The sequence below is a fragment of the Herpailurus yagouaroundi genome, unplaced genomic scaffold (assembly GCF_014898765.1).
Source record: "Herpailurus yagouaroundi ecotype Mexico unplaced genomic scaffold, PumYag 202, whole genome shotgun sequence".
NCBI classification, from domain to species: Eukaryota; Metazoa; Chordata; class Mammalia; order Carnivora; family Felidae; genus Herpailurus; species Herpailurus yagouaroundi.
This window is the reverse complement of record NW_024412433.1, coordinates 3176507-3199726: the sequence shown is the minus strand read 5'-3', so window position 1 is coordinate 3199726 and position 23220 is coordinate 3176507. Positions and strand designations below refer to the sequence as shown.

The window sequence follows — 23220 nt, the reverse complement described above, 5'->3', positions numbered from 1 at the left end:
AGGCACCCCCACAATCTTAAATGATTTTAAACAAGTTTAGGGGCGCCTAGCTGGTTCAGTCTATACAGCATGAGACTCTTGATCTCTGGGTCATACATTCAAGCCCCATGTTGGGGGTAAACATTATTTAAAAATAAAATCTTTAAGGAAAAAAATAGTCTGGGGCGCCTGGGTGGCTCAGTCGGTTAGGCCTCTGACTCTTGGTTTGGGCTCAGGTCATGATCTCGGCGGTTTGTAAGTTCAAGTTAAATTTAAATTTAAAAAATTTAAAAATTAAAAAAAAGAAAGAAAAGAAACAGTCTTAAAAAAATAATAAAGACAGGTGCTGGATAGGGCTGAGTTGGTTAAGCATCTGATTTCGGCTCAGGTCCTGATCTCAGGGTTTGTGGGTTCCAGCCCCACACGAGACTGCAAGCTCACAGTGTGGAGCCCACTTGGGATTCCCTCTCTCTCTCTGCTTCCCCCCACGCTTGCACTTTCTCTGTCTCTCAAATAAACGCTTAAAAAAAATAAATTCAAAACATAATGATTCGAGTAAAAATCAAAATTAATGCCAAAAGGGGCGCCTGGGTGGCCAAGTCCGTTAAGCATCTGACTTTTGGCTCAGGTCGTTATCTCACGGTTTGTGAGTCCGCGCCCCTCATCCGGCTCCCTGGTGTCAGCGCAGAGCCTGCTTCGGATCCTCTCTCTCTCTGCCCCTTCCCCTCTGGTTCCCTCTCTCAAAATAAATAAACTTAAAAAAAGTTAATGCCAAAAAATTCACCAGGGATGAAAAAAATATGCCCATTTTAAAGACGGGATAGCTGTGCCTTGCAGAACCATACTTGGGATTTTCCACTACTTGGGATTTTGATTTCCTTAAAGGACTGTGTTGAAATGGGGTCTTGATGACTGGGTTTTGGTGCTCCCTTCAATGTTGCGCATCTCACCCAGGCCCCTCCTGGTGGGGATACCCTAGCGGACTGCCCGAGGGCAGCGGCGTGCCAGGCGCAGGAAGAGACACCTGTCGGGGAGGGCTGCCTGACCACCGCTGGCACCGGGGGCTCTCCCGCCACTGCCGGCGGAGGACTCCGCGGGCTCTGGGCCCGCACAGGGAGCGGCTGGGCCGGTGCAGACAACATCGTCCACACCAGGGTCTGGGGCCGCACCGCAGGGAAGGGTTCCACTCGCACCACAGTTGCCTCCCGCGCTCGCCTTGGCACACAGCCAGCCGGCTGCCTTGTTCCCGCCTCCCCGCCCACATTCCGGGCCAATCACGGCGCCACCCCTTCCAGCGTCAACCAATGGGAGCCCCCGCCGGGCGGTGGGCGGGCCGCCGGCGTCCGTTACCCGACAGGCCTCGCGGCAGCACGCGTTGCGGGCTTCGCCTGGAGTCGGAGGTTGAGGTCGCGTTCTCGCGCGGCGGCAGCAGCGGCGGCGGCGACGCGGTTCCGAGGTGCGCTGGGCGTGGACGCGGGGCACAGGCCCGGGACCTGGGGGTCCACAGCAGCGAACTCCAGCGGTGGTCGGGCGTGGTGGCGAGGTCCCTCCGCTGCTGATGGCCGGGAGGTGTGAAGGAGGGCGTCCCCGGCGGCGGCTCCTCCGCGGGCCCCAGGGCAGGGGGCCGGGCGGGGGGCGGGTGGGGGCCGGGCTCGGGTCGGCCGCCAAGGCCCCGAGTTTGCGCGTTCCTGGGTGGCCCGGGCGTTCCAGAATCCCCCAATTTGGTACGTTTACATTCAGCCCTGGGCATGGCCCCCAGCCTCGCTTCACCAGCGCCGAGGCGCACTTGCACCCCAAAACCTGGCCTAGAGTGAAGTTACCGGACCTATCGCACAAGTGCGGTTACTTTGCCCGAGCAGGTGGACAGCCACCCGTATGTGCATCGTTGTGACACGTGCTCGAGGAGCCCTCGCAGCAGGCAGGCGCGTCCGGACAGGGAGACAGGCGGTGGACACCAGTCCCCCGGAAGTGTGGGGTGTTTGCCGGCCTGGCAGCGGTTCCCGGGACCACGTGGGGCGGCGGGGAAGGGACCCCGCGGAACGGCCGTTTAGGGTGGGGCCCGAAGGTCAGGCAGGAGCGGGAGTTCCGGGTGGCCGGCCGGGAGGGGGATGCGGCGGGCCGCGGAATGCACGTGGCAAACCTGTGCCAGGAAGGAGGCTGGTGTGTCTGGAACCAAGGTGCCAAGGTTAACGCAGAGCCCAGGCCCTTGGAGGGTCTCTCGGGAGATCCTACAGAGTTTTAGTCCTTATTCATCCAAAGAACAACAACCATCTGTTGCGGAGTTGTAAGCAATAGGTTGAGCCGATCAGATTTGCATTTTGGAAAGATTATTGCCGCCGTCCGTGTGGGAGTCTGTTGGCGCTTGATGCTGTGTCGGATGTCAAAAGTGACAAGACCTGGTAGGGATGAAGGAGGTGTCAGGGGAGAGTCCTGTGGTTCTGGCTTGGTTCTGGGATTGAAAACACAGGAGGGAATCGTTTGGGAAATGAGAACTGGGAGGACACAATAAAGATGGGTACATACCTAGGAGTGGAATTGCTGGGTCACGTGGTCATGTATTTAACTTACTTAGGAACTGCCAGGTTGTTTTTCAAGCTGGCAGCACCATTTTACATTCTCACCAACAATATTTGAGGCTTCCAGTTCCTGCAAACCCTTGCCAACACTTATTTTCTGTGTGTGCTTTAAAAAATGATAATACAGCCATCCTAGAGGATATAAAGTATCTTGATTTGCATTTCCCTAATACTGCTATATTGAGAATCTTTTCATGTGTTTATTGGCCATTTGTACATCTTTGGAGGATTGTTTATTCAAACCTTTTTCTTATTTTAAAAATTGGGCTGGCTTTTTGTTGCTGAGTTCTAAGAGTTCTTTACATATTATGGGTAGTAGACCCTTATCAGATATAATGATTTACAAGTGTTTTTGTTGTACTCAAATATTTCTTTTTGTCAAAGTTTTTGACGTTGGGCATCTGTTCACATTTAAGAATGAAGCCTGCACAATCAAGAAGAATGAAATCTTGCCATTTGCAACTACGTGGATGGAACTGGAGGGTATTATGCTAAGCGAAATTAGTCAGAGAAAGACAGATGTCATATGACTTCACTCATATGAGGACTTTAAGATACGAAACTGATGAACATAAAGGAAGGGAAGCAAAAATAATATAAAAATAGGGAGGGGGACAAAACACAAGAGACTCTTAAATATGGAGAACAAACAGGGTTATTGGAACAAACAAACCCTTCCCCCTTGTGGGAGGGGAATGGGCTAAATTGGTAAGGGGCGTTAAGGAATCTACTACTGAAGTCATTGTTGCACTATATGCTGTCTTGGATGTAAATTAAAAAAATAAATTAAAAAAAAAAAAAGAATGAAGCCTGCAACACATTGAATGCAGATTTGAATGCAGAGTCAGATATGAATGAGATCCCAGCTCGCTAAAACAGATATTAAAGAGATTTGCAAAATGTTAATGCTCTTCTTACTAATATATTTGAAAATACACATTTTTACATTTAAAATGTTACTTATGCTAAGTATTGGGTTTGTTAGTGTTAATAAATATTGAAAATTTTTCTATTTTAATTCCAATGTGATAAGTATTAATAGATACTGTCCACATAAACAAATACTCCTTGAGGTTCTCAATACTTTTTAAGAATGTGAAGACTTTCTGAGCGCAAAAAATAAGAAACCACTGATGTATTGTAATGTCAGTTATTTTGATAAGCTAGCTTTCTGTTCATCTTACTCTTTATTTTAAATATTTACCTGGAATTCCTAGAGTAGGATCTTTACTGACTTAAGTAAAATCCTGTAAGCCAGGAGTTACTAGGAATTTTTAGATGTGGTATAAAGTCCATAAATCCTTTAAATTATATGTGTGTGTATGTGCATTTTCTCAGGGAAGTTAAGTGTGTGATTTTTATCAAATCTTTGGAAATTCCATAACCCCAAAGGTTAACAACCATGAGCCAGTGTTAAGGCAGTAAAAATAATAAAAGGCTACTAAACAGTATTAGGCCAATTTTTTTCTGTTACTAGATAAAAAAGAATTTCTGAAACATGAAATTAGAGGTTGAATACTTCCAGCCCAGATTATCTGTAAGCTTCACAACTGTATATCTATTTCAGTTTGTACATGTTACAGGCACTTAGAACTTACTATGTATAAAGTGAACTCATCATCTCCCATGGCTTCCCATCCAAAAGAAAATTAATATAAAATTATTCCTTCTCCTTGGTTCCTAGTTGAGTGAGTGTACCATCAATGATGATGAGTTCACTTTGATACATATTAAATATATCATCTTGTCTCCTCTTTTTACCCCTCTTTACCTGGGGGCCATCCCATATTTGTTTTTTTAACTCGAGATGCTCTTCTCCCTTTGAGATGCTCTTTCTTATTGGTTAGCCCCTATGTGACCTTTATGATTTAGCTTAGATGTCACTTTCTTTATAAGATTTCCCTTACCTTTATCAATGCAACCATGCTATATTGTCGACTTCATTATCTGTGAAATCCAAAGTAGATATAGGTTATATTTCTTTTACTAGGCTAGAATATTAGTTTTTATTGCTTTTTAAATACAACTGTCAGTTTTAAAATTTCCAAATGTGTTTGTGTGTGTGACATTATATCCTTTATGTCAAAATCAATATTAAATTGATATAGTAGTCACTATGATAGCAGACTCCTATTTGCATGTCTTTCAGATCTTAGTTTAAATGACAATGACAGTTCCTCAGGAAGGCCCTCCCTACCCTAAGACTAGGGCAGGTCATTTTATGTCACACATAGCAATTTGTGTCTTTCCGAATCTCTAGAGTATAGAAATTTCCTAGAGTATTATTTCTTGGCCCCAATTAAGCTGTGGAATGTGTATTTTTAAAAAGTGTCCCAAGTGATTCTCATATTGGGCAAGTTTGAGAAAAGGGACCCTATAATAAAATTTATGTGCTTCCCTCTCCATTCTCCCATCCCATGTTTGGAAATCACTTGTTATGTGTCTATCATGTTTCACAAGGGTGGAGACTAATCAACTGTGTATCCTCAACACTTAGCATATGACTTAACAAACAAATTCAGTCGTTATTGCATTATGTAATTTTTTACATTTAGTCAATATTCATTATTTTTTATTTTATTTTTTTATATTGAATTTTTATTTAAGAATGATTCTCTAGAGAAGGGTATACATTCCTGAAACTGGAATGGAACTTACTGGTAAGAGGGTAGGTATATGTTTGACATCATTAGAAATTTCCAAACAGTTTTTCAAAATAGTTTTAACAATTTGCATTCCCTCTAGCAGTGTTGTTATGAATTCCTGTTTGCCTGCACCCTCACCAATATTTGGTGTTAATCTGTTCTTTTTTTTTCTTTTTTGCCATTCTATGAGTGTGAAATGGTATGTGAGTGGTTTAAATTTGCACTTCCCTGATGACTAATGATGTTGAGCACTTTCTCATACATTTAAGAACATTCCGTATGCCTTATGTTATGTGTGTGAAGTAATGTCCAAGTGAGGCTTTTTTTAAAATTCGATTTGTGTGTATTCTTTACATAATCTGGGTAACAGTCCTCTGTTGGATATGTAAATTGTAAATATTTTCTCCCAGTCTTTGTCTTGTCCTGTCACTTTTTTAGTGGTGTCTTTTGATGAGCAGCAGTTTTGAAATTTTATGGAAGTTCAAATTAACACCTTTTTAGTTAATACCTTTTGTATTCTAAGAATATTCTAAGAAATCTTTGCCTACCCCAAAGTCATGAATGTATTCTCCTATATTTCCTTGAGAAAATTTACAGGTTTGATTTTTACGTTCAGAAATATGATCCACCTCACTTCTGTTACCATATATGATGTAAAGGAGGGGTCCAGGTATTTTTCTTCTCCCCTTCAAAAATCTGGTTGTGTCGGCACCATTTACTGAATATGCATCAGACCTTCCTTTCCACATTGAATTGAATTAGTGCCTTTCTCAAAACTCAAGTGGCTCTCTTTCTGGACTCTCATAATCTATTAGTTTAACATACTACATTGCAAATACTGTAGCTTCATAGTAAGTCTTGAGATACATGTCATTTAACTTTCTTCTAAATTGTTTTGGCTATTATAGGTTTGTTGCATTTCCATATAAGTTTTTAATCAACTTGTCAACTTCTACCCCCAAAAAATTCTTCTGCAGTTTTGATTGAAATTGTGTTCAGTGTGTAGTTCAATTTGTAGAGAACAGATCTTAACAGTACTGAGTTTCTTGATCCATGAACATGGTATATCTTTCCTTTTATTTAGTTCTGCCTTAATTTCTCTCGGTAGTATTTTTAGGTTTCAACATAAAAGTCTTACACATCTTTCATTACATTTAACCAGTAAGTTTTTCATGTTTTTTGATGCTTTTGTAAATGATACTCTTAAAATTTTCATTTTCCAAATCTTTATTGCTAGAATATAGAAATGCACCTGGCCTTTTATTTTTCAACCTTGCTAAATTCACTTATTAGTTGTAGTAGTTTCTTTCTATATTTTTTTGGCTTTTGTCTGTGCATTATCATGTGGTTTGTGAATAAAGTAGTTTAACCTTTTTTTTCCTCTCCAGTCTGTATGCCTTTTATTTATTACATGGCTAATATTATTACATGGCTAATATCTCTAGTACATGAAATAAGTGGTAAGAGAACAAATGTTTTGTTTTTGGTAGAAATTACTCGATTTTTCACCATCAAGCATGTTGTCTATATGGTTTTTTATTCTTTCAGGTTTTCTGTAGATACCCATTATTAGACTGAGGAAATTCCTTATTGTTTTTGGTTTGCTGAGAGCTTTTACCATGAATAGGTTCTGAGTTTTAACAAATGTTTAATCAAATTCTTTTTCTGCATCTACCGAGAGAACCATGTGATTTTTCTACTTTATTCCCTAACTTTGGTCAGTGACTGACTGCCTTTATATGTTGCTGGATTTGTTTTGCAAAAAGTTATTTTAGGATATGTGACTCTATGTGCTGTTGGTATTTTTATTTTTTTCTTGCAGGTTCCTCAGAGTTTGGTAACAAGGTTATGCTAGATCTGTAAAACATATTGGGAAGACTTCCCTCTTCCTCGCTTTTCTAAAGGACTTTGGTTACCAAAGTTGACTTCTGCCTTTATTTCTACCTTAGTAGATGAGTAGAATTCATCAATGAAACCATCTGCATCTGGAGTTTTCTTTGAGGGAAAATTTTTAATTACATGCTTAATTTTCTTAAGAGATATAAGACTCTTCATTAATTTAAAAAGGGGGGCTGTGTGTGGGTAGCTCAGTCGGTTAAGCGCCCTACTTCGGCTCAGGTCATGATCTCATGGTTTGTGAGTTTGAGTCCCGCGTCGAGCTCTGTGCTGACACCTCAGAGCCTGCTTTGGATTCTGTGTCTCCCTGTCTCTTTCTTTCCCTCCCCCACCTGCGCTCTCTCGCTCTCTCTCTCTCTCTCTCTCTCAAAAGTAAATATTAAAGAGAGAGAGATGGGACTATTCACATTGTTTATTTCTTCTTATATATGTTTTGGAAGGTTGTAGTTTTCAAGGAAATGTGTCTGAATTGTAGAATTTATCAGATAATGTTGTTCATTGCATTTACCATTGTTTTAATGTCTGAAGGTTCTATAATGTCCCCTTTATCATGTATGATATTGGCAATTTGCGTTTGCTCTTAAATGTTTTGTGTGGGTTTAATTTGTTCTAATTTTTCTAGTTTCTTAAGACAGATAACTGATGTTAGGGGTGCCTAGGTGGCTCAGTTGGTTAAGAATCTGACTCTTGGTTTTGACTCAGGTCATGATCTCATAGTTTGTGAAATCGAGCCCTGTGTCAGGCTCTGTGCTGATGCAAGCCTGTTGGGGATTCTGTCTCTCCCTCTCTCTCTGCCCCTGCCCTGCTCTCTTTCTCTCTTCCTCTCTCAAGATAAATAAATATTTTTAAATGATAATTGATTTTAAACCTTTTTTCTTTTCTGTTATAAGCTCTTAAAGCTATACATTTCCCTCTAAGCAGTACAACTTTTGATATGTTGTATTTTCATCATTTAGTTTAAAATATTTTCTAATTTCCATTGTGATATGGGGTTTTTTTTGCCCATGAATTATTTACAAGTGTTTTGTTTAATTTCTAAATACTTGAGAAATTATTATCCTTTTAATTATTCTTAGTTGTACTGTAGTCAGAAAATGTACTCTCAAGCGTGTGGAAGATTCTGGCCATGATGTAGTAACAGACTAGATTTATCATGTTGCCATAAAACAACTTGAAAACTAGGCCACGGGTATGAAACAGCTGTTTCCAGGCAGTGCGGGACTGCGACTTCTTAAGGAAAGAAAACATACAGCCTGAACCCTGTGGTAGCCTGGCTTCCTACCTGGAACACATTTGCCAGGTCAGTGGCTTCGAACCAGGTACTGCAAGGTGTGCTAGCTTGCTCAGGCAATGAAACCACATTTGGTTGAGCCCTTGCCGTTGGAGTCACCACCTAGTTAAGCGTATGATAAACGCACTGGCATCTCCAAGATGTATGTGTCTTCTGCCAAATATGAGAATTGAGTGGGGATCTGGGAATCCTAGAGTCCTTGGTGGTGACACTCATCTCTGCAGTCCCTTTGGATGTGATATTGCTTTGATTTACCATTTCTTTTCCTAGGTAGAGGCAGTTCTGATGCCTTCCACTTGGCTTCTCCCACCGTGTAATAGCCCTTACTCAATAGGTCAGGGAACCAATGTGAGGGTTCTGCCATCTGTTAAGTATGTCTTTGCCAACTGTGCTTTCTGAAACTGGGCAAATAGCCACAGGATGGGTTCAGGGACCCGGTGCACCCACTACAAAATGGACCCAAGCTAAAATTGCACTGATCATCTGATCTCCGTAAGTCCCTACTCTGGTTGGAGGGCCGGGCCACAGTGACATTTTGGGTCTCCTAAAATCAGTGTCAGTGCAGAACCAGTAGTCCCTGAAAGGTCTGATTATTTCCTTTTTTCCAGTATACAGTTAGCCTAGCAAAAGGCTGTAAGTCCCTTTGGGAAAGGCTAGGAGAAAGATTAACGGTTTTAATTTTTGTTAGTGTATTTTTGGGGTCCTTCCTCAGGAGGACCCAGATTCCCCTTCATTCAAGGTTTTCTGGGTCTGTAAACTGGCACAAGCCTGGGAATTGATTAAGGGGTCAGGACTCTATTTTTATGGCTCAGGTGAGAATTTTGTTCACTTGACCTAGAATTTTCCTGCTTATACAGATGAAATAAGAATTTAGTAGGCTTTGGGGAATCTGAGTAGCTCAGTCAGTTGAGTGTCCGACTCTTAATCTCAGCTCAGGTCTTGATCTCGGGGTCATGAGTTCAAGCCCCACATTGGGCTCAGTGTGGAGCCTACTTCTGTGTCTCCCTCTCTGCCCCTAACCCGCTTGTGCTCTGTCTCTCTCAAAAATAAATAAACATTAAAAAAAATTTTTTTTAAGAATTTAGTAGGCTTGATAGGAATTGATATAGGATGAATCTTTGATGGCCTTTTAAATTTTTTTCTGACTGGTTTTCTGTTCAGCTTTTTCTGTTAAGTTTTTTAATTATTTTCCTAGAAAATTACCTATTTTGGTTAAATTTTCATTTATCCATCAGAGATGTGTATAGCAATCTGTTTTTTTTTAACTTTTTAAAAGTTTGCTTATTTTTGAGAGAGAGAGACAGAGAGAGAGCAAGAGTGCAAGCGGGGGAGGGGCAGAGAGAGAGGGAAACGCAGAATCCGAAGCAGGCTCCAGGCTCCGAGCTGTCGGCACCGTGCCCGACGCGGGGCTCAAACCCACCAACTGCAAGATCATGGCCTGAGCCAAAGTCGGACACCTAACTGACTGAGCCACCCGAGCCCCACCAATCTCAGTTTTTAAAATAACTTTTTTTTTTTTAGTTTATGTATTTGAGAGAGAATGAGCAGGGGAGGGGCAGAGAGGACGAGACAGAGAATCCCAAGCAGGCTCCGTACTGTCAGTGTGGAGCCCAATGTGGGGCTCAAACTCACAAACCATGAAACCATAACCTGAGCTGAAACCAAGAGTCTGACACTGACCTGACTGAACCACCCAGGTGCCCCCAAAATTTTTTTTAAAATCTCTTATTAAAATGCTCCTTTTCTCATTGTGACTTAGTCCTTTCTCAGATTTGTCAGGTATTTATTTATTTTTTCAAAGAATAGCTTTTGGTTTTAGTTATTATTTTTTACTCTTTTTAAATCGGTCACGTCTGCTTTTGTCTTAACTAATTCTTTTTTGATTTAAGTACTTTAGATCTTTTCTATACTTTTTTTTTTTTTTTTTTTTTTTAAAGTAGGCTCCATACCCATCGTGGGGCTTGAACTCAGGATCCTGAGCTCAAGAATTGCCTGCTATATGGACCGAGGCTGGAGTTGACTGCTTATGATCATAGTTCGTTAAGTTTGACTTAATAACGAGCATCTAAAGCTGTGGGTTCTTTGAGTTATAACTTTGGCCAGGTCCCATGTATTTAGAAAGTCTGTGCTCTCATTGTCACCAATTTGTTTTCACTTGTTGAAGTTTGTACTGCTTAGTAAGTAGCTAAGTCAGGATTCAAAGCTAGATCGCCTGTCTCCATGGAGTGAGCCCTTCTGCTTTATACAGCTGACCCCTGAACAACATGTGTTTGAACTGCATGGGACCGTTTATATTATATGCAGAGTTTTTCTACATGGTACTCTACTGTATGTGTATTTTCCTTATGAAATTCATAATAACTTTTTCTTCTGTAGCTTAATTGGTGGTAAGAATACAGTATTTAGTACATGTAACATACAAAATATGTGTTCATCAATTGTTCGGATTATTGGCAAGGCTTCCAGTCAGTGGTGGGCTTTTGTTAAGTTCGGGGGGAGTCAGAGTTACACATAGGGCTCGGTGCTCCTAACCCCTGTGTTGTTCAAAGCTCAACCATAATGTCTTCTCATTGTAGCACGGGACAAGTGAACCTCGATGATTTGTCCAGGATCACCAATTGAAATAGTTCATGGAGAATTAGAACGAAATCAGGTTTTTTCTTCAAACTTCCCAGGAACCTTTGTAATACCTGGTCACCAGAATTCTGTGGAAGATACCTTAGCTTTCTAAGGGTATAGACAGTGAAGATAACTAGGGGCCAGAAGTCCCAAGATGATTTTGTGTGTCGGCTGGACATTTCTTCTGCTGGTCTCTTCTGGGGTCATTCATGTAGCTACTGGGGGGCCTTGATCTTCCTGTTAAGTGACTAACTTGGACTTCCTCATGCGGCAGCTGGATTCAAAGAGTCCTTGTCAGTGACTTTTCTTTTTTTAATGTTTATTGTGACAGGAGAGAGAGCACATGTGTGCGAGTGGGGGAGGGGGCAGAGAGAGAGGGAGAGAGAGAATCCCGAGCAGGCTCCGCGCTGTCAGCACAGAGCCTGACGCGGGGCTCGATCTCGCGAACCATGAGATCATGACTTGAGGCGAAATCAAGAATCAGACACTTAACCAACTGAGCCACCCAGACGCCCCTGTCAGTGCCTTTTAAAAACAGCTTTTTTGAGGTCTGTTTTACTCATTTCAAAAGTACAGTTTTAAAAACTCTGTCAAGTGGTGCAGTCATCACACCATAAATCAGCTTTAGAACATTTTAATCCCTCCAATAAGGTCCCTTATACCCATTTACAGTTAACTCCTCTTCCCATCCCCTGCCCCACGCAACCATTAATCTGCTTCCTGTGTCTATAAATTGCTTTTTCTATACGCTTCACTTAAATGGAATCGTGAGTGTGTAATCTTTGTCCAACTTCTTTCATTTGGCAACTTCTTTCATTCGGCGTGCTTTTGAGGTTACTCCAGGAGATTGCTTGCCTCGGTTTGCTCCTTTTGTTGCTGAAAGATGTTCCATTCTATGGATATACCATTTAATTGGGTTTTAATAGATCTACAATTTGTAACATTTTTGAAACCTTTTTGATCCAGGTTTGACATCAGTGGGCCATAGTGTAGCCTTTAGTACTCATTTTTTTGGAGGAAAACTTTTGGGTGGCCTAATGCATTGTTTGCCTTTAATCTTTAATGTTTCTTGGAAATTTTAAAAGAATGTGTCATGTCTCTTTAAATAGTAGAATCTATTCTGTAGCTGTCAACTCACGTTTTTATGAAAGTTATTCAAATGTCCTACCAGTTTTATCAGCCCTCTTCTTTTTGAATCTTTGACTGTATAATTGCCATTTTGTCAAATTCTTGATTTTCTGATAGCGTTTTTAAATATAATGCCGAGTCTGTTCAATGTTTACACCTCTTCTAGAGGCAAATCCTTGGGAGATGCAGGCTGCCGCAGCGAAGCAGATAGCTCCTGGTAAAGCCTACCGCAGTAATGGAGGAAACGTCCGGAAAGGTGAGGGGCCAGGCCAGCTGGCTTTATTGCGGGTGGAGAGAGGGACCGAACGTAATCGAGCTAGATAGTTCTCCGGCGTGCTATGGCTTTAAGCCTTCTTTGTGGCGAGGCGGTGGGATGCGGCACGGTTTTAATTTGGCAAACCCAGGTGACTTCTGGGGAATGTGGGCAGCCCACACAGGGGCTCTCAGGTAAAGGGAAGAGGGCGGGGGAAGAAAAGGTGAGCCAGGAGAGAGGGTTTCTGTCCGACCAGGCCTTCAGGAACTCCTGGCGGGAAGTAGCCTGCAGGGGGATGAGTGGGAGGCGGGCAGGTCGACCTCGCCGCCCAAGTGGCAGATGTTGTCTTCACACAGACCTGGAGTTTCTTTTTCTGTGGTAATGGTACGTGAGAAGACAAGAAACAAGAGCATAAGAAGCAGGGCGACTGAGCTTTATGTACTTACGAATATATGTGGTTTCAACACAGACGCACACACACACAGAACACAGAATTCAGATAAAATATAGGAGAATATTTTTGCAATCGTGTGGTAGAGAAAGCCAGCGAGACAAAACCCAGAAGTCAGAGAAGAAGAGACCCATCCATTTAACTATCTTAAAAACCACCGTGTGACAAGATTTTATAGAAAATTCAAAGATAAGCAGTAACCTCGGAAAAAGTCGCTCATATTATAACTCTAAAAAACAAAGGATTAGTATCCAGAATGCAGAACGAAGTCCTATACAGATCCTGCAGGAAAACATAGAATGTGACAGTGACGCTCACCCTGCTGGCCTGGGTTCCAGCCCCGTGTTTATGATAGTTCGCTAGACATTCACATCTGGCTGTTTTATCCCTCACCTTCAACTCTGCTTGCTTGGAACTGACCTCGTTGTCTCCTCCCTCCCACCTTGCTCTTGCCCTGCTCTTCTTCACAAAGTGCCTGTCCCTCTAGCCCCACGTTTTTCCATGCAACTGTAATACCACGTGGTAAACCTTAGCCTTATCTCAGAATGATGTTCAAGCAGGGGGTACCCGGTGGGCAGTCAGGAAATCAGTTGAGCTGATTGTGACGAGCTTTTTTGAAATACATGAAATAGACCAGAAAATAGCAAAATACATCAGGCATAGAGTAGTTACTGTTTTATAAACTTTTTGTTTCACTTATGCACATACGTATGTATGTGTGTACTGGATCTTGATAAAAAACATAGTTCCGATTATGTTCTTAGTCAACAAAATTTTTTTTAATTCTTTTTAATGTTTATTTTTGAGAGAGAGAGAGAGAGAGAGAGACAGATGCGAGTCCAGGAGGGGCAGAGAGACAGGTAGACAGAGAATCTGAAATAGGCTCCAGACTCTGAGCTGTCAGCACAGAGCCCGATGGGGCGTGGGGGGGGCTCCACCTCAGGAGCCCTGAGATCATGTCCTGAGCCGAAGTCGGACGCTAACTGAGCACCGTCCCCCACCCCCGGCGCCCCAGTCAACAAAATTTTCAAAGCCATTACCTCTCCGTCATCTGCCGTTCCCAGTGGACCTCCAGGCCTTGCCAGCTGTGGCACTTCTCGGTCCCACTTGTACACTTGGTCTGTGTGCCTCCGTCCCCCCTTCAAGCCTCCGTTCTTACTGTTGCCAGGGGTGTCCAAACCTCCATTCCCTTTTAAGAAGCTTTCAAGAGTTGTCTGTTGCCTTAGAAGAAGAGCCAAACTCCTGAGCACATCCTGAAAGGCCCCCTTCTGCTCATAGCTGCTGTCATTTCCATGGAGCTGTTTGACTCCAAACAGAGTGGCTTACAGTTTCCCGAAAATGCTGTGTTCTGTCATGTAGCTAACTTTGTACCATGCGGTTTGATTTGCCTAAAATAACTGTCTATTTTGTTTCAAAAGTGATTTGCCTAAAATAACTATTTTGTTTCGAAGCACTTTTTAAATGTTAAGTTTTCTCTGAAGGTTGCTTCTCCTTTCTTCTCAAGCATTTGCCTGCTCATTAATACAACTGTGCCAGCACTCTGCAGCCTGTCACATTCCTATGTACGTTTCCTATCTGTGACCCTATGGAAGCCATGAGTGTTTGGGTGCGGTGCCTGTGTCTTGTTTCCTTTGTTTTTAAAATGCCTGAGGCTGTCATTAGGAGCCACCCAAAGATTACAGAGTGGCTGCCTTATAAATAGTAAACACCTTGCCATTGAAAGAGTTCTAGAAGAATCTTGGCTATTAGTCAGCTGGAGCTACCATAACAAGATACCACAGACCGGGTGGCTTGAACAACACACATTTATCTTTCTGCAGTTCTGGAGGGTAGAAGTCAAAATCAGGGTGCCAGCCTAGTCGGGTTCTGGCAGGGTCTCTCTTCCTGGCTTGTGGATGGCCTCCTTCTTGCCGTGTCCTCACACGGTGGCGAGAGTGAGCTTTCTGGTGTGTCTCCCATCCTGGGGACCCCATCCTCATGACCTCATGTAGCCCCAATTACCTCCCAAAGGCCCATCTCCAGTTATCGTCACACTGGGAGTCAAGGCTTCAGCATTCAAGTTTTGAGGGGGACAAGACTCAGTCCATAGCAGCAACCATAAGGGATATTTGTCATGGGCAATGTAAAAAGAACCCCTACATTGAGAAGAGCTTTGATCAGATCGTGTCTGAGGTCACTTCTAGTGTGAAGAGTTTGTAATGCTACTGCTGCCAACATTTTCTTCTTTTTTTTTTTATTAATCAGATGAACCTTCTAATCCTAAGAAAGCAAATGTGTTCTTCTCTTCCAATGGTTGTAATGAAGCCAGATCGGCTTTTCTTGATGATGACCGGGATTCCTTGGCACCAGATCAAAGAGCTGATGACACGGAACTGAGCAGTACTGACACAGTGGACCTCCTGGAGCCATCTTGTCCTGGGAGCCTGGACGCCAGCAGAGAGCGCACTCACTCACAGTCCAGTGAGTTCGAAGACAGTGCCGACTGTGCTTTCTTGAATGAAACATACTCCATACATTTTTCCGAGTCAGAACGAAAGAATGAAAGTCTCATTCGCTTAACTTCAGAATTGGATTCTGAAATGCAGAACACAGAAGGGGTGTGTTTTGATATTTTGGAGCATCAAGGTATTAAGATTATTGGCTTGGAAAGAACCTGCAAGATTTCAGATGACGATTATAAAGAAACTGCCGAAGATGAGCAGAAGCATGAGATCGACGAGGACTCCCAGCAGGAGTATCATAGTGCAGAGGAGCAAGAACACATAAGTGCCCATGTATCTTTTGACCAAACGAAAACATTAAACACACCTGATCTGGAGGTTGTTGGGTTAAGAAATTCGGGTTATGAAGCTGAGTGTGCTAGCCATCTAGACGGTAATCGTGTCGAGTTGGCAAGTGATTCTAGCATCTTTGTAGATTCAGTTGATGTTTATGAACAAGAAGATGCACCCCGTGGCTCCAAGTTTCAGATTTCTGTTGTGTTAAGAGACTATCACGAACCAAAGCATGACATGTGTAAGGAACAAGAGACTAGTTTAATGTACCACACGGTATTTGATGAAATTGTACTAGGGAGCAGTCCCCTTGAAAATTGGGAATCTCGATCTAAGAGTAGTTTCTTGAACCCTCAGAAAGCACTAAAAGCTACAACCTATACTGGCAAAATGAAATGTCAAATAATTGAAAGTAAAGATTTTTGTGGGAATGACATCGTTGAGAACCAAAAGTCGCACCACCTTGGAAATCCTAGCACGTTACAAGAAGACAGAGCTTTACAGGTGTTACTCCAACCCGGTCAAGATTGTCAGACTTCCTGGACCTCTGCTGTTGATGATTCAGTAATTTCTCCCTGTGGATATTCACATTATAGAAGCCTACAAAATACCCCCAACCCAGCCTTAGATGTTTCCGTTACTACCCCGAGGATTACAGCCAGAGATCATGAAGCAGTGGATGAGATCTCTCTAAAAGCTGCTGATGACAGCACCACAAATAACTCGTGTTTTCCCAGCATAGAAGGAACACGTCCTGAGTTGGTGATGGATGCGGCAAGTGACAGAGTCACGGTTCATCAGACGGTGGACGTTTGCGCTGACTTTAGGGCTTGTTTCACAACCAGCAGGGCAACGAGTGCGAGACCTTCTGTGGTATCTACGTCAAGCAATACAGACATAACCATGATGAACAAAAGGCGGCCTGGGGAGTGGCAGGGTGAGAGACACAGAAGTGTGGCCTGTAATACAGATGGGCCACACAGCCGAGATCATGAAGACACACCAGTGACGATGAGCAGAGGACTACTGGGGAACTCTCTCTCAGTTGACAGTTCAGAGCCTAATGGAAATCTCCTAAACAAGGTAAAGCCAATGTAACTCATAAGAAAATTTTATTTGATCTTATATGAAGGCAGTGTATGTTATAATTGAGCAAATTACGATGGGGGTTCCTGAGGCTTTTGTGAGAAAATGCCGGATGAAGGGAAACGGTGAACAGATTGCTACCAAACTCTAGCCGTCTTTGGCGGCAGCTATCGATGCAAAGTCAGTTAGAAATTGGATTTTACGTTTTACCAGTTGGGAACTCCAGATACGACGTAGGTTGTTTGTCATATCTTTCTAATTTAGTTTTAAAACATGTTTTCCAGGATTCCCTGGAATTAAGAAAAACATCTGCTATCACAGACTTAAAGAAACATCCTGAAAGGTAAGTCAGATGTATAAACTTAACAGATATACGTGGGGAAGAGAATCAGAAGAATAATTTGCTTTTTTGTAAGGTATTTAACCGTATAGAATAATAGCTAAAAAAGACCTTAAGAGATCATCTGCTTCAGCCATTTGCTTTCGAACAAGTAAATATTAGGATAACGTATAATGTTAAAGCTTTTCACTTACTAAGATTCAGTCTCAGTAATTCCTTCAGAAACTCACGGCGTCTTATTCTATTGATTCTACCCAAATCTGCATGAATTTAAGTACTCCATTTTCTTTCATTTTCTACCCCTATAGACCAAAACAAAATAGCACCGATGAAAAACTTCACACATTGGAAGAAGTAAATAGCTACTTTCACTGGAGTATTTTAATCTTGATTTTAATTCATTGTGTAATTTATTCTGCATCCGTGGAGAACCGCGTTGCGGGTTTGGAGGGGAAAGGGGAGGTCTCTCAGAAGCCAAGCTAGTTGTCATGCTCTGAGGTCATTTACTTTTTCCTTCCTTCGTTCTTCGTTCTCCTAATGAGTTTAATCTGGTATCCAGTCCTCGAAAATTAAATGGAAGCGCTCCTTTCCCATGGCAGAGGTGTTGAGAACGGCAGGAAGTGACAGCCAGTAGCAAGGGAAGAATTATTAACCAAGAACTATTAACGTTCGAAAAATAATAGTGAGTTGAGGCTTTTTGATCTATTTACAGTAAAATATTTGCTTATGAAAATCACCCTTAATTAATAAACACGTAAATCACATCTGTATGAAAGAACACATTTAAGAACCGTTTCCATCCAGAATGCTCGCAACTTTAAAAAATGTGGGTCGAGGCTTGATTTAGGTTGAAAATCTTCTGATTATGGATGAATAAAATTGATACTTTACTTTGGAATCCTTTTTCGGTAAAAGAAAGCGTACATCGGAAAATTTTTTACTTCTCTGACTTCTGGAAAGAGTATGTTTAGCTTCGACTTGACATCCTTGTCTTCTGAAGCTATGCTGTGTTCGTGTGGCCTTTCCGTCCATAGTAGAAATTGATTGAAGCCTGGCAGGAAAAGGGAAGAAATGTTAAAATGTTCCAGAGGCGCGTCTTACCAGAGAAAGATGTGTGGAATCTGAGCTAACCCAGTCTTTTATTTTCCAGGGAATCTCCGCCTTGTGAAGAGGCGGGGAGGGGTTTGGCCTCCCGGTGCTGTGAGGACGCGAGGCGAAGAGCCGCGAGGGCAGAGCTGCACCTCCTGCACCTTCACTACCAGATGTGTCAGCGCCACTGCAGTGACATTTACAAGCTTGTCACGGAACACAGGGAGGGGTTCAGCAGGTGATTGTTCATTGTAGATCTGTACCTTGGAAATTTACCACAAGCTTTCGATGTACACCAGAAAGCATCCTTAGTTTCTCTTTTCGAAAGGCAGAATGAGGGGGAGGTCGCATCCGGTTCTGTGGGCTGGCCTGGGGGTAGTGGGCTTCCAAAAGGAATACGTTGCGACTTCGCGGAGAGGCAGCGGCGTATGTTGGGAGGAGGCGTCCGGCCAAAAGATAGAGCTGACGGCTTGTTGTTGCTGTTGTTTCATAAAGTCCCAAGTATGGCTGAAGTCAGTTGGAGGGTTTTGCGTGACATTCTGCCACATCCTCTCTAGCCTGTGTGTGGAGGGTTGCTGTGCCGCCCCTAGAAAAACATCTTCTTTGGTTCCTTTTCTTTTACTAACCATTTCGAAGAAAAAAAATCTGTATAGATCTGGTGGAGTTTGAACTCGGGGTGTAACATAATGCAGTAGTGTTCAGTGGATGACCTATGCCTAAGTGGTTTTGTAAATTGAACTTCTGAACAGGAACCTATGGAGTAATTGTGCTAAGAAGCAATTAGGATCGGCACTACTGTCTGTTTGGGGAGACTTGAAGGTTAGGTACGAGAGCTTGAAGGACAGAATACACAAGGGCGGGCCGCTGGAGGAGCTGCCCCCGCTGTCTGTGGAATCGAAGTTACTATCGACCTTTTCTACTCTGGCTCTCACGGTATGTTTGTATGTTTTAGAATTCAGATTTTACTTCATTTACACAGAATACATCTTAAACTAAGAGATTGTTCTTCCCTTTGCTCTCTTTCCAGCTAATGAAAGAGGAATCACACGTGTAAGTTATGGTTTCATCCAATGTAGAATTCATTAGATCTTAAAAACTGCTTAATTCGGTTACCTTTCCGTTTTCTGTTGGTTCTTTTTCAGAACATTGACAGATTCCTTAACGAAGTGTTTCTCTGTTTAGCTTTTCAGGAGCAGATTCTGAACTAGATAATCAAAATACATGTGATGTTGACGTCCCTTCACGCCTAAAACAGACTCCGTCTCAAGTGAGATTTTTAAAAAGTAGTTGATCGGGGGAAATCTTTAATTTTATGGCTTAAGCAAAGAAAACTGCAATGTTCGGAAGCTCTCACGTCTTTCTTTTCACTCAGCTCACTTTGTGTACTACCATTTGAGGGACGTAACTGGTTAGAAGGAACTTCATGTCCTGATCAGACCGATGTCAGTAGCGTATGTTCAGTGGGGTGACCATATATAACTTAGCGTCAAACCAGGAGACTTCTGAGGGTGGAAGGCAGTGACATTAATGACTCACTGTGACAGTAGGTGTAAACCTGAACCGCATCGGGCAGACCAGGCCGTGTGGCCACCATCATAGTGTGACCCAGGGTGGTTAAAACTAAAAAATTGTTGCCCGTGTCTCAGGAGGTAAAGTAATACCTCCTTCATTTTAGACCAGGCAGAGGTTTAATTCCTTCATGATTGAAATGATAAAAATAGTTTCTAAATGCCTTCCGTAGGTTTTCTCCATCTCTTTTGTTCCCCTAAGGAATTGTCTGTCAGATGGCAGTCTGTGCGAGAGCACTCTGCAAATTGTGAAGTGATACAGAAACACAGGTTATGGTCCATCGTCAAATGAGGCAGTGGCGTAGAAAAGCTAAAGTTTATTTCTGTTTTCTGCTTTTGCTCTTACCCCTGAGGTTATATTATTTGAGTAGTCTTAAATAAAAAGATGCATTTCGAGGCCAAAAGTAAAATACTTAATATTGAGTTATATACTTCTGTATTAACACATGACTAAAAGCAAATTACTTTAGCAAATGATGTGTTCCATTGTCTGCTTGTTTAAAAGAGTCTCATTTATCCACAAACTTAACAGATCTACAGCCAGATTTTTACATCCTCACATTTCTCACATAGTTTGTTAAAACATGTTAATTTAGTAATATATAATGTTCTGGAGGATTTTTTTTTTCATCACTGTAGTGGGAACAGTGATATAACCTGCTTATTTGGGGACAACAGTATTGTCTTTAAAAATACAACATGCAGTTGGTGGGAATGTAGAATGGGTGCAGCCGCTCTGGAAAACAGCATGAAGGTTCCTCAAAAAATTAAAACTCCATCTACCCTATGACCCAGCAATAGCACTGCTAGGAATGTACCCAAGGGATCCAGGAGTGCTGATGCATAAGGGCACTTGTACCCCAACGTTTAGAGCAGCACTTTCAGCAATAGCCAGATTATGGAAAGAGCCCAAATGTCCACCAACTGACGAATGGCTAAAGAAGAGGTGGTTTATACATGCCACGGAATACTACTTGGCAGTGAGAAAGAATGAAACCTGGCCATTTGCAGCAGTACGGCTGGAACTGGACGGTAGTGTGCTAAGTGAAATAAGTCAGGCAGAGAAAGACAGAGACCATATGTGTTCACTCACATGGATCCTGAGAAACTTAACAGAAGACCATGGGGGAGGGTAAGGGGGGAAAAAAAAGTTACAGAGAGGGAAGGAGGCAAACCATAAGAGACTCTTAAAAACTGAGAACAAACGGAGGGTTGATTGGGGGGTGGAGGAGAGGGGAGAGTGGGTGATGGGCAGGTAAGAGGGCACCTGTTGGGATGAGCCCTGAGTGTTGTATGGAAACCAGTTTGACAGTAAATTATATTTAATAAAAAAATATATTAGAAAAAATAAATAAAAATACAAGGTGCAGATATAACAATTTTTATAATCTTAGTTTGGGCTTTAAGACAGTATCTATTATAATAGGTTGGGATGAAATTAAATTGACAGGTTATATGTGAAAACCAGTATAGTGTAGGATAGTGTTTCTAAATTTCAGCTACTCATGTACTATCTTCACAATTTTCCATAGCTGTGTATTACCTATAATGTTGTTTGCTTTGTATTTTTCTTTAAACGAGTCTCCTTTTAAAATAATGTGTAAACGCCAGTCACAGTGGCCAAAATGAACAAATCAGGAGACTGTAGATGCTGGAGAGGATGTGAAGAAACAGGAACCCTCTTGCACCGTTGGTGGGAATGCAATCTGGTTTAGCTACTCTGGAAAACAGTGTGGAGGTTCCTCAAAAAATTAAACATAGACCTACCCTATGACCCAGCAGTAGTACTGCTAGGAATTTACCCAAGGGATACAGGACTACTGATGCATAGGGGCACTTGTACCCCAATGTTTATAGCAGCACTCTCAACAATAGCCAAATTATGGAAAGAGCCTAAATGTCCATCAACTGATGAATGGGTAAAGAAATTGTGGTTTATATACACAATGGAGTACTGCGTGGCAATGAGAAAGAATAAAATATGGCCCTTTGTAGCAACGTGGATGGAACTGGAGAGTGTGATGCTAAGTGAAATAAGCCATACAGAGAAAGACAGATACCATATGGTTTCACTCTTATGTGGATCGTGAGAAACTTAAGAGAAACCCATGGGGGAGGGGAAGGGAAAAAAAAAAAAAAGAGGTTAGAGTGGGAGAGAGCCAAAGCATAAGAGACTCTTAAAAACTGAGAACAAACTGAGGGTTGATGGGGGGTGGGCGATGGGTATCGAGGAGGGCACCTGTTGGGATGAGCACTGGGTGTTGTATGGAGACCAATTTGACGATAAATTTCTTATACTGAAAAATAAAATAAAATAATGTGTAAAGAGTAGCTGTTACACGTGGTAAAGAAATACTGCTTTTTATAAATAAAAGGTATATTTCAGCACACATTAAATATATTACTGTTAATTGTTAATGTGAAAAATACTAGCATACTTCTGAAAAGCCTCTCGAGTACTTCTAGTGTTGTATGTATGCCACACTTTGCTGACCATTGATGGTGTTAGTCGCCATACACAGACTGACTTCACATCCTTATTCTGGTTACGTGTGGCTAACGTAAAGCAACAGATTGCTTTACTTGCATGTGCTCAGCCAAAGGAAATGGTTGAGCTCTTGCTGCCTTCGTCATCGTGTGGAGCAACCAATGCCCATGGTGACTGCCTACTGCAGAATAGTGTCCAGTAACTGTCGGTCCTTATTTATTGTTGTTTTCATTATTTTAATCCTCAGATGTGCTTACTATCTGACGATAGTTCTCCTAAACAGGATACTTTACCCAAGGAAGATGGCTTAAAAAATGGTGACATAGATGTAGACTTTAGTCAGCTGAAACTTGATGAAAAAGGTCAGTGTAAAGGCGTAGTCCCGTGTCATTGCCAGAAAACTCAATAAAGTTTAAAATATTCCTAGTGCCCATTCATTAAATCAAAATAAATATTTTTAATTTACTGAATGTCATCAGTCTGATTATGAAAGTGAACTACATTCTTGTTACGTCTACTTAACATCTGTAAGGTTATTTAACGCCAAATAATCATACAGGCTTAATCTTCTGCTTCATGTTCTCCAATCTGAAAAGCCTTTCTTCTGTCCAATTTGCATCTATATAAGTCGTACTTTGTTTTTAGTTTTGCCCTCTATGGAAAAAGATTATAATCATTCCAAAAAGATCATTAATTCAGTTTTTAATGAAATAGAGCTGCAGTGCTGTTTAATCCCTTTTTTAAATGTTTGCTATTATTCTGTGTATAAAAATTTAATTTCATTTAAAGATCAGAAAAGTAAGGCCTTCAATAAACTGGGAATCAGTGTTAATTAAAGGAAAAGTGGCCCGTCTCCCCCACTCAAGCTTTCTCTTTTTCCCTGTCTAAAATTTAAAAAAAAAAAAAAATTTTTTTTTAAAGGGTGCCTGGGTGGCTCAGTCAGTTGAATATCTGACTCTTGATTTTGGCTTAGGTCATAATACTAGGGTCGTGGGATCGAGCCCCACGTGGGGCTCCATGGTGAGCTTGGAGCCTGC

At 41.9% G+C, this 23220-nt stretch overlaps 1 protein-coding gene across 3 annotated transcripts in view; it reads left to right on the top strand.

Moving 5' to 3' along the window:
• Positions 1 to 1350: 1350 nt before the first annotated feature.
• RBM44 (RNA binding motif protein 44) overlaps positions 1351 to 23220 on the top strand; it is a 46580-nt gene continuing 24710 nt past the window's right edge. Inside the window, exons 1-9 of one of the 3 annotated variants that reach the window (XM_040450505.1) lie at positions 1351 to 1435; positions 12303 to 12390; positions 15083 to 16695; positions 16983 to 17041; positions 18189 to 18365; positions 18877 to 19060; positions 19155 to 19177; positions 19310 to 19394; positions 22431 to 22545. In XM_040450505.1, coding sequence (XP_040306439.1) covers positions 12318 to 12390; positions 15083 to 16695; positions 16983 to 17041; positions 18189 to 18365; positions 18877 to 19060; positions 19155 to 19177; positions 19310 to 19394; positions 22431 to 22545 — 2329 coding nt within the window. In that variant the 5' untranslated portion in view covers positions 1351 to 1435; positions 12303 to 12317. Of the gene's footprint in view, positions 1549 to 12302; positions 12391 to 15082; positions 16696 to 16982; positions 17042 to 18188; positions 18366 to 18876; positions 19061 to 19154; positions 19178 to 19309; positions 19395 to 22430; positions 22546 to 23220 lie in introns of all 3 variants that reach the window. The other 2 variants (XM_040450506.1, XM_040450507.1) reach the window with 2 other exon arrangements.